Here is a 12,210-nt window from a genome sequence, read left to right as displayed (position 1 = left end):
CAGGATAATGATACCGAACACACAGTGCCACACAGGAGAAAGATACCGAACACACAGTGCCACACAGGATAATGATACCGAACACACAGTGCCACACAGGATAAAGATACCGAACACACAGTGCCACACAGGATAATGATACCGAACACACAGTGTCACACAGGATAAAGATACCGAACACACAGTGCCACACAGGATAAAGATACCGAACACACAGTGCCACACAATACCAAACACACAGTGCCACACAGGATAAAGATACCGAACACACAGTGCCACACAGGATAAAGATACCGAACACACAGTGCCACACAGGATAATGATACCAAACACACAGTGCCACACAGGATAATGATACCGAACACACAGTGCCACACAGGATAATAATACCGAACACACAGTGCCACACAGGATAATGATACCAAACACACAGTGCCACACAGGATAATGATACCAAACACACAGTGCCACATAGGATAAAGATACCGAACACACAGTGCCACACAGGATAATGATACCGAACACAGTGTCACACAGGATAATGATACCGAACACACAGTGCCACACAGGATAATGATACCGAACACAGTGTCACACAGGATAATGATACCGAACACACAGTGCCACACAGGATAATGATACCGAACACACAGTGCCACACAGGATAATGATACCGAACACACAGTGCCACACAGGATAAAGATACCGAACACACAGTGCCACACAGGATAATGATACCAAACACACAGTGCCACACAGGATAAAGATACCGAACACACAGTGCCACACAGGATAATGATACCAAACACACAGTGCCACACAGGATAATGATACCAAACACACAGTGTCATACAGGATAATAATACCGAACACACAGTGCCACACAGGATAATGATACCGAACACAGTGTCACACAGGATAATGATACCGAACACACAGTGCCACACAGGATAATGATACCGAACACAGTGTCACACAGGATAATAATACCGAACACACAGTATAATGATACCGAACACACAGTGCCACACAGGATAATGATACCGAACACACAGTGCCACACAGGATAATGATACCAAACACACAGTGCCACACAGGATAAAGATACCGAACACACAGTGCCACACAGGATAATGATACCGAACACACAGTGCCACACAGGATAAAGATACCGAACACACAGTGCCACACAGGATAATGATACCGAGCACTCAGTGCCACACAGGATAAAGATACCGAACACACAGTGACACACAGGATAAAGATACTGAACACACAGTGCCACACAGGATAATGATACCGAACACACAGTGCCACACAGGATAATGATACCGAACACACAGTGCCACACAGGATAAAGATACCGAACACACAGTGCCACACAGGATAATGATACCGAACACACTCTGTGTAGGGGCTTGGATTGTTTAAGTGCTGCTTGGATTTGTAAGTGTGAGTTTTAAACAGCAAAAAGGTGAGTTAGAATACAGAAAAAGGTGAGTTTTATAATACACCATCAGGAACACACATTTGCAGTACCATTAAACTTCTGGTGAGGCTGCAAGGGGCTGACCTTGTGAGTGAGTGAGAGGGCCTCTTACTTGGAGTAGCAGAGGGGCTGTGATTGTGCGTGTGTGCGGGGCTTTTTTTTTTTTTTTTTTGCAGGAGCTGGAAGCCGAGTGAAAAGGAGGTGCAGTGAGCTGGAACAACTGCAACTGCTAAGTGGAGTATAGGTGCCGCAGGAGAGAGTACTACGGCTGCATAAAAGTGAAGGACCAAGAACCACACAAAGATAGATAAGTATAAACCAGCTTAATTTATTGTATAAGTGAGATTGCTTGTCTTCTACTTTTTATTTTTGCTGCTTTTTCTTTGAGAGTAACAGGGAGTTAGACCTTACAAACAATATGGGAGGGGCTGTGATTGAGGACCTCACTCAGTGCATGTCGTGCAAGATGTATGCACACCTGGAGCTACCGGCCCAGTGTGATTACATCTGCACGAGGTGTGTGCGAACGGCTGCCCTGGAAGCCCAGGTAACTGATCTAGAGCAAACCGTTACGCGACTGAGGGGGATTCACAATCTCGAGCGTAGTTTAGACAGAATGGTGGAGGAGTTGCGGGAGGGGTCACTGGTAGAAGAGGATGATGACCAGGTAGCCAGTTGGGTCACAGTTAGAAGGAAGAATAAGAGGGGGAGGCTCGACATCTCCGAACTATCAAACCCGAACAAATTTGCCCGATTGGACGAGGAATCGGAGGATGATAGTGAAGAAATGACGGTGCCGGAGGAGACTGCTCCCTCTAGCATCCAGAGGAGCGGTCCCTCTGGCGCGGTTGGGATAAAAGATAGAGAGGTACCTAGTCAGATGGTGGTGGTAGGGGATTCTATCATCAGGAAGACAGATAGGGCAATCTGCTACCGGGACCGTGATCGCCGTACAGTCTGTTGTCTCCCGGGTGCTCGGGTACGGCACATCGTGGACCGGGTAGATAGATTGTTGGGAGGGGCTGGGAAAGACCCGGCGGTCTTGGTGCACGTTGGCACCAATGACAAAGTTAGCGGAAGGTGGGATGTCCTTAAGAAAGACTATAGGGACTTAGGAAAGAAACTGAAGGCAAGGACATCTAAGGTAATATTCTCGGAATTATTACCCGTGCCACGCGCTAGTCCAGGGAGGCAGAGGGAGATTAGGGAGGTAAATGTGTGGCTTAGGGATTGGTGCAGGAAAGAGGGGTTTGTGTTCCTGGAACACTGGCGGACTTCTCAGTCAGGCGCCATCTCTTTTGTCGCGACGGATTGCACCTGACTGAGGAGGGGGCAGCGGTGCTGGGGGGAAGGATGGTTGGAAGGTTGGAGGAGATTTTAAACTAGGAGCCTGAGGGGAGGGTTTAGCTAGAAACTACGGGTCATGCAGTGAGAATAGTGGGGATGGCGGTAGTAAACGAAATGGGGGAGAAGTTGGGGGGAGGGTAAGAGCAGGCAGTAAGGTTACTAACATGGGTACTTAAAGATATTTTACCAAAGCACTAACCAATGACGATTACAGGTCATCCTTGCCACATAAGATGAAAGATGTCCCTAACGCAAGGGGAAATACTTATCTTAGTTGTATGTATGTAAACGCTAGAAGCATTACTGGTAAAAAGGGCGAACTAGAAATACTTGCAGCAAGCAAACAGTATGATATTATAGGCATTACTGAAACTTGGTGGGATGAATCTCATGATTGGACAGTCAATCTAGAGGGCTATACACTGTTTAGAAGAGACAGACTAAATAAAAGGGGTGGAAGGGTGTGCCTTTACGTAAAGCCGTTTTTAAAACCTGATATACGGGAAGATATTCAGAAGGGGACTGTAGACACTGTCGAGACATTATGGGTAGAAATTGCATGCGGGGAAAAAGGAATAAAGAAGTTAGTATTGGGTGTATGCTATAGGCCGCCTGGTATCAACGCATCTGATGATGAATTGTTACTAAAGCAAATTGAAAGAGCAGCAGGAGTAGGAGACATAGTAGTGATGGGAGATTTTAACTATCCAGAGATAAACTGGAAAAACGATTCATGTGATACTGCTAGGGGCAATATGTTTTTAAACACACTTAATGATAACTACTTAGTCCAACTAATTGAGGAACCAACCAGGTACAATGCAATCTTAGACCTGGTATTAACAAACAATGGGGATTTAGTATCAGGTATTATAGTAGGGGAACCCATAGGAAACAGCGACCACAATATGGTCACATTCAATATCAGTTTCCATAAACAGCCCTATACTGGCTCAACTAGGACTCTAAACTTTAGCAAAGCGAATTTTGAAAAGATGAGGGTATTTTTCAGGGATATTGAATGGGAAGGTTTGTTTTTAGGAAAAAATGCTACGGAGAAATGGGAGGTACTAAAATTCCTGCTTGCTAAAAATACACTCAAATTTATTCCTACGAGCAACAAAAAAAGGAATAAAAATCATAAACCGATGTGGCTTAACAAAAAGATAAAGGAACTTATGGGCAAGAAAAGGAGCGCATTTACAAAATACAAATCTGACAGGGAAGCAGAGTTATTTCAGCACTATAAGGAATATAACAAAATATGCAAAAAGGAAATAAGAGCGGCTAAAGTAGAAACTGAAAAACTAGTAGCAAAGGAAAGCAAAGCGAATCCCAAAAAATTATTTAAATACATTAATGGCAAGAGATTAAAGAAGGAGAGTATAGGCCCTTTAAAAGACAAGTTGGGAGTCTTAAGCAAAAATGATAATGACATAGCGGACACACTAAATGAGTTTTTTTCAACAGTATTTACTAGAGAGGACCCAATTCAGGGACTAACACATAATCTCAATAATGACAATATCACACTGATAGGTACTTATTTAAGCGAGGAAGTAGTCTGTGACCGATTAAAACATTTAAAGATTAATAAGTCACCAGGTCCCAATGGTATTCACCCAAGGGTTCTAATGGAGCTTCACTCTGAACTTGCAAAACCGCTATTTTTGATCTTTAAGGATTCAGTAATATCAGGTATGGTTCCCAAAGACTGGCGTATAGCGGAAGTAGTGCCTGTATTCAAAAAGGGAAGTAAAGCTGAACCAGGTAATTATAGACCAGTTAGTCTTGCATCTATAGTGGGGAAAGTATTGGAAGGTATTCTAAGAGATAGTATTCAGAAGTTCCTTGAAACAAATAAGGTCATTAAAAGGAATCAACATGGGTTTATGAAGGACAGATCCTGTCAAACCAACTTACTTGGCTTTTATGAAACAGTAAGCGCAAACCTAGATCAGGGTAAAGACGTGGATGTAATCTTTTTAGACTTTGCCAAAGCGTTCGATACTGTACCACACATGAGACTTATCTACAAGCTACAAGAAACAGGGCTAGGAAGCACAATATGCACTTGGGTCAAAAACTGGTTAGATAATAGGGAGCAGCGCGTTGTGGTTAATGGATCTTTTTCAACTTGGACTGAAGTGCTAAGTGGTGTGCCGCAAGGCTCAGGATTAGGACCGCTATTGTTCAATATTTTCATTAACGACCTAACAGAAGGTCTAGAGAGCATGGTGTCAATTTTTGCAGATGATACCAAATTGTGTAAGGCTATAAATACAGAGGAGGATGCCGAGTCTCTTCAGAACGACTTAGTTAAATTAGAAGCATGGGCAGCCAAATGGAGAATGCGCTTCAACACAGACAAGTGTAAGGTAATGCACTGTGGTAACAAGAACAAAAATTACACCTACTTACTAAATGGGGTAAAATTAGGGGATTCTGTACTGGAAAAGGACTTAGGTGTCCTCATAGATAGCAAGCTAAGCAGTAGTACCCAAAGTAGGACTGCAGCAAAGAAGGCTAATAAGATATTAGCATGCATAAAACGGGGTATTGATGCTAGGGACGAGAGTATTATACTCCCGTTATATAAATCACTAGTGAGGCCACACCTTGAATACTGTGTACAATTCTGGGCACCGTACTACAAAAAGGATATCCTGGAGCTTGAAAAGGTACAGAGGAGGGCGACCAAACTAATTAAGGGCATGGAGACGATGGAATACAAGGAAAGGCTTGAAAGACTAGGCATGTTTACATTGGAAAAGCGGAGACTAAGAGGGGATATGATCAACATCTACAAATATATAAGGGGACAATACACAGAGCTTGCGCGGGACCTGTTTTTGGTTAGATCAACACAGAGGACTCGTGGACACTCGCTCAGGTTAGAGGAGAGGAGATTCCGCACAATACGCCGTAAAGGCTTTTTCACGGTAAGGACAATACGTGCTTGGAATTCCCTGCCCGAGGGAGTTGTAATGGCGGAATCTGTCAACACCTTTAAGAATGGGTTAGATAAATTCCTATTGGATAAGGATATCCAGGGGTATGGTGCATAGTCATGCATTATAGTTACTATAAATAGGGATAAAATGCAACGGCTGACAGCAGCATCAGTCAGAAATTTTAGTCAAATCATCATGCATAGGAGACCACAAATAGGTTGAACTCGATGGACAATTGTCTTTTTTCATCCTCAGATACTATGTTACTATGTTACACAGTGTCATACATGATAATGATACCGAACACAGTGCCACACAATACCAAACACACAGTGCCACACAATACCGAACACACAGTGCCACACAATACCAAACACAGTGCCACACAATACCAAACACACAGTGCCACACAATACCAAACACACAGTGCCACACAATACCAAACACACAGTGCCACACAATACCAAACACACAGTGCCACACAATACCAAACACACAGTGCCACACAATACCAAACACACAGTGCCACACAATACCGAACACACAGTGCCACACAATACTGAACACACAGTGCCACACAATACCAAACACACAGTGCCACACAATACCGAACACACAGTGCCGCACAATACCAAACACACAGTGCCACACAGTACAAACAACACTGAATACATATGGGACACACAGTATCACACAGCGCTCTGCACAGGAGACAGGAGGTCAGTGTACACATCACATTAGAGGCCCATGTGAGTATAAAGATGGGGGGAGAGAGATATAAATTCTGCCCCACCCTATGACAACCTCACCAGTGTCCTGCGGTGACAGGTGCAGCCAGACGCCCCACACTAAGGATACAAGCCAGGACTGTACTCACCATGCTGATCCTGCGCTCTCATCCTGCGAATCTCCGCACGTGTTTTACTTATTCTCCGATACACCTGAGAATCTGCACGAATCCGAGGATTGTACACCTGGGGAAAGAGATTTCTATGTTACAGCAATATATGTACATGAGCCCGTCACATGTGCAGTGCATGTAATACATGTTTACATACATGTTACACAGAAAAGAGAGCGTTGTCTGATAACGCACAGCAATAGGTGGAACGTAATATCCAGAGATAACAGAGATATGTGGGCAGAAGAGCTAGCACTTGCTGAGCCTTTTCATTGTGCCTCTGTTATCTACCAGATCTCAGTCATTGGCCAAGAGGGGTTGCCCTTCATCCTGTGACGGGAGAGGTTGCCCTGCATCCTGTGACGGGAGAGGTTGCCCTGCATCCTGTGACGGGAGAGGTTGCCCTGCAACCTGTGACGGGAGATGTTGCCCTGCAACCTGTGACGGGAGAGGTTGCCCTGCATCCTGTGACGGGAGAGGTTGCCCTGCATCCTGTGACGGGAGAGGTTGCCCTGCATCCTGTGACGGGAGAGGTTGCCGTGCAGCCTGTGACGGGAGAGGTTGCCCTGCAGCCTGTGACGGGAGAGGTTGCCCTGCATCCTGTGACGGGAGAGGTTGCCCTGCATCCTGTGACGGGAGAGGTTGCCCTGCATCCTGTGACGGTAGAGGTTGCCCTGCATCCTGTGCCGGGGGAGGTTGCCCTGCAGCCTGTGACGGGAGAGGTTGCCCTGCATCCTGTGACGGTAGAGGTTGCCCTGCATCCTGTGCCGGGGGAGGTTGCCCTGGTAGAGTATGCACCAATTGAATGGCCACCCAAGAGCCACCAGTGGGTCTCTTTTCAGTCACCATCTGGGCCTGCACTGTTTAGCCGTCTTTCAGTCGGTTCCCTGGGAGGGAATGTTCTTGGTGTGGGCATAAGAAAGAGTTCCTGTTTCCATATAGAAATGTTACATTTAGTGAACACGACTAGACAGCAAGAGAATGGGGCCTCTCCCATGTGATCGCCTGGTTAACTCATGAGATGCCGATATGCAGTCAGACTGGAAATATGGAAGGAACGGACAGTATGTCGGCGACCGTAGAAGCACTATGGCTGAGTGTGTCACGTTCTGAAGAATGAGCCTGACAACATATCCTGAATTGTGCACGTAATTGCGGATATTGCTGGATCTGACAATGGGGACAATAGAAAGAGTAATGAACCTCACAATGATGAGTACAAAAAAGAGTATATGGAGGGCTGATCAAACGAACAAACCTGGTAAAAGGAGAGAGTAGATGGACAGGACGGATCTGACAAAGGAGAGAGTAGATGGACAGGACGGATCTGACAAAGGAGAGAGTAGATGGACAGGAGAGATCTGACAAAGGAGAGAGTAGATGGACAGGACGGATCTGACAAAGGGGAGAGTAGATGGACAGGACGGATCTGACAAAGGAGAGAGTAGATGGAAAGGACAGATCTGACAAAGGAGAGAGTAGATGGACAGGACGGATCTGACAAAGGAGAGAGTAGATGGACAGGACAGATCTGACAAAGGAGAGAGTAGATGGACAGGACAGATCTGACAAAGGAGAGAGTAGATGGACAGGACTGATCTGACAAAGGAGAGAGTAGATGGACAGGACGGATCTGACAAAGGAGAGAGTAGATGGACAGGACGGATCTGACAAAGGAGCGAGTAGATGGACAGGACGGATCTGACAAAGGAGAGAGTAGATGGACAGGACGGATATGACAAAGGAGAGAGTAGATGGACAGGACAGATCTGACAAAGGAGAGAGTAGATGGACAGGACTGATCTGACAAAGGAGAGAGTAGATGGACAGGACGGATCTGACAAAGGAGAGAGTAGATGGACAGGACGGATCTGACAAAGGAGAGAGTAGATGGACAGGACAGATCTGACAAAGGAGAGAGTAGATGGACAGGACAGATCTGACAAAGGAGAGAGTAGATGGACAGGACAGATCTGACAAAGGAGAGAGTAGATGGACAGGACGGATCTGACAAAGGAGAGAGTAGATGGACAGGACGGATCTGACAAGGAGACAGTAGATGGACAGGGCAGATCTGACAAAGGAGAGAGTAGATGGACAGGACAGATCTGACAAAGGAGAGAGTAGATGGATAGGACAGATCTGACAAAGGAGAGAGTAGATGGATAGGACAGATCTGACAAAGGAGAGAGTAGATGGACAGGACGGATCTGACAAAGGAGAGAGTAGATGGACAGGACAGATCTGACAAATGAGAGAGTAGATGGACAGGACAGTTCTGACAAAGGAGAGAGTAGATGGACAGGGCAGATCTGACAAAGGAGAGAGTAGATGGACAGGACTGATCTGACAAAGGAGAGAGTAGATGGACAGGACTGATCTGACAAAGGAGAGAGTAGATGGACAGGACGGATCTGACAAAGGAGAGAGTAGATGGACAGGACGGATCTGACAAAGGAGAGAGTAGATGGACAGGACAGATCTGACAAAGGAGAGAGTAGATGGACAGGATGGATCTGACAAAGGAGAGAGTAGATGGACAGGACAGATCTGACAAAGGAGAGAGTAGATGGACAGGACTGATCTGACAAAGGAGAGAGTAGATGGACAGGATGGATCTGACAAAGGAGAGAGTAGATGGACAGGACGGATCTGACAAAGGAGAGAGTAGATGGACAGGACTGATCTGACAAAGGAGAGAGTAGATGGACAGGACGGATCTGACAAAGGAGAGAGTAGATGGACAGGACGGATCTGACAAAGGAGAGAGTAGATGGACAGGACGGATCTGACAAAGGAGAGAGTAGATGGACAGGACGGATCTGACAAAGGAGAGAGTAGATGGACAGGACGGATCTGATAAAGGAGAGAGTAGATGGACAGGACGGATCTGACAAAGGAGAGAGTAGATGGACAGGATGGATCTGACAAAGGAGAGAGTAGATGGACAGGACGGATCTGACAAAGGAGAGAGTAGATGGACAGGACGGATCTGACAAGGAGAGAGTAGATGGACAGGGCAGATCTGACAAAGGAGAGAGTAGATGGACAGGGCAGATCTGACAAAGGAGAGAGTAGATGGACAGGGCAGATCTGACAAAGGAGAGAGTAGATGGACAGGGCAGATCTGACAAAGGAGAGAGTAGATGGAAAGGACAGATCTGACAAAGGAGAGAGTAGATGGACAGGACTGATCTGACAAAGGAGAGAGTAGATGGATAGGACAGATCTGACAAAGGAGAGAGTAGATGGACAGGGCAGATCTGACAAAGGAGAGAGTAGATGGACAGGGCAGATCTGACAAAGGAGAGAGTAGATGGACAGGGCAGATCTGACAAAGGAGAGAGTAGATGGAAAGGACAGATCTGACAAAGGAGAGAGTAGATGGACAGGACAGATCTGACAAAGGAGAGAGTAGATGGAAAGGACAGATCTGACAAAGGAGAGAGTAGATGGACAGGACAGATCTGACAAAGGAGAGAGTAGATGGACAGGACAGATCTGACAAAGGAGAGAGTAGATGGAAAGGACAGATCTGACAAAGGAGAGAGTAGATGGACAGGACAGATCTGACAAAGGAGAGAGTAGATGGACAGGGCAGATCTGACAAAGGAGAGAGTAGATGGACAGGGCAGATCTGACAAAGGAGAGAGTAGATGGACAGGGCAGATCTGACAAAGGAGAGAGTAGATGGACAGGGCAGATCTGACAAAGGAGAGAGTAGATGGACAGGGCAGATCTGACAAAGGAGAGAGTAGATGGAAAGGACAGATCTGACAAAGGAGAGAGTAGATGGACAGGGCAGATCTGACAAAGGACAGAGTAGATGGACAGGGCAGATCTGACAATGGAGAGAGTAGATGGACAGGACAGATCTGACAAAGGAGAGAGTAGATGGACAGGACAGATCTGACAAAGGAGAGAGTAGATGGACAGGACAGATCTGACAAAGGAGAGAGTAGATGGACAGGGCAGATCTGACAAAGGAGAGAGTAGATGGACAGGACAGATCTGACAAAGGAGAGAGTAGATGGAAAGGACAGATCTGACAAAGGAGAGAGTAGATGGACAGGGCAGATCTGACAAAGGAGAGAGTAGATGGACAGGACAGATCTGACAAAGGAGAGAGTAGATGGACAGGACGGATCTGACAAAGGAGAGAGTAGATGGACAGGACGGATCTGACAAAGGAGAGAGTAGATGGATAGGACAGATCTGACAAAGGAGAGAGTAGATGGACAGGACAGATCTGACAAAGGAGAGAGTAGATGGACAGGACAGATCTGACAAAGGAGAGAGTAGATGGACAGGACGGATCTGACAAAGGAGAGAGTAGATGGATAGGACAGATCTGACAAAGGAGAGAGTAGATGGACAGGACAGATCTGACAAAGGACAGAGTAGATGGACAAGGCAGATCTGACAAAGGAGAGAGTAGATGGATAGGACAGATCTGACAAAGGAGAGAGTAGATGGACAGAATGGACCTGGCAATGGAGAGAGGACATGGACAGATTGGAGAAAGTAGATGGACAGGATGGATCTGTCAATGGAGAGAGTGGGCAGGATGGACGGAAATAACCAGGCAAAGGATAAAGTAGATCAATGGGATGGACTTGGCAATGGAGAGAGAAGATGAAGAATACAGAAAATTATAGTGAGGAGTAGATGGAGCACAATAAGGTTCCTCTGCATGGTTCTAGCTTCCACCATTAGCTGAGAATCAATGTAAGAGTCTTCTTCTGCATCACCAGAAAGGTGTTCTACGATATGATCCTAGACTATATATTGAAGACCATATTATTACCTGTAATACTCAGCTATAAAGCTTTGCCCCTCTCCATCTGTGTCAGAAAATAGGATTTTGGTACTTACCAGGTAAATCCTTTTCTTTGAATCCATAGGGGGCACTGGAGTACTCTTGGGATATGGACGGCTTCCACCGGAAGAAGGCACTGAATAAATTAATTTTGAGACTACTCCTCCCCTCCATATCCTGCAGCACTTCAGTGTTTTTTACTGAGCCGAACAGGATCGATAGAGAGATTGACAAAAGGAGAATTACATATAGTCTCACAGACAACAATAAAGTTGACACAACGTAACAGACAACTAAACAGTTGACACCATAACTGATTAACCCTTGTTAAATTTAAACCAGTCGTGAAAGTGTGTTACCATAAGAACCACTGAACTCCTAAAACAGGTAAACTGCTCTGGGTGGGCGTCCAGTGCCCCCTATGGATTCAAAGAAAAGGATTTACCTGGTAAGTACCAAAATCCTATTTTCTTTTTCATCCACTAGGGGTCACTGGAGTACTCTTGGGATGTACCAAAGTCTCCTCCGTGGCGGGAGAGCTGTTTGGCCCTTGTAACACTAAACGGCCAAAGCTAGATGCTGATGCCACGAACGTATCAAACTTGTAAAAGCGCACAAACGTGTGCACTGACGACCAAGTAGCCGCACGGCAAAGCTGTGTCGTAGAAGCCCCACGACTCGCTGCCCATGACGTCCCCAC

General features: G+C 45.9%; 1 protein-coding gene across 1 annotated transcript in view; it reads right to left on the bottom strand.

Annotated features, from left to right (window-relative positions):
• DQX1 (DEAQ-box RNA dependent ATPase 1) overlaps window positions 1-12,210 on the bottom strand; it is a 231,115-nt gene that overhangs the window by 121,162 nt on the left and 97,743 nt on the right. The window contains exon 6 of the mRNA XM_063926029.1: window positions 6,668-6,764. Coding sequence (XP_063782099.1) covers window positions 6,668-6,764 — 97 coding nt within the window. The remainder of the gene's footprint in view (window positions 1-6,667; window positions 6,765-12,210) is intronic.

This window comes from Pseudophryne corroboree, chromosome 1 (assembly GCF_028390025.1).
Source record: "Pseudophryne corroboree isolate aPseCor3 chromosome 1, aPseCor3.hap2, whole genome shotgun sequence".
NCBI classification, from domain to species: domain Eukaryota; kingdom Metazoa; phylum Chordata; class Amphibia; order Anura; family Myobatrachidae; genus Pseudophryne; species Pseudophryne corroboree.
Note: the sequence above shows the minus strand (reverse complement) of the source record. Positions and strands in the feature narration are given on the sequence as shown.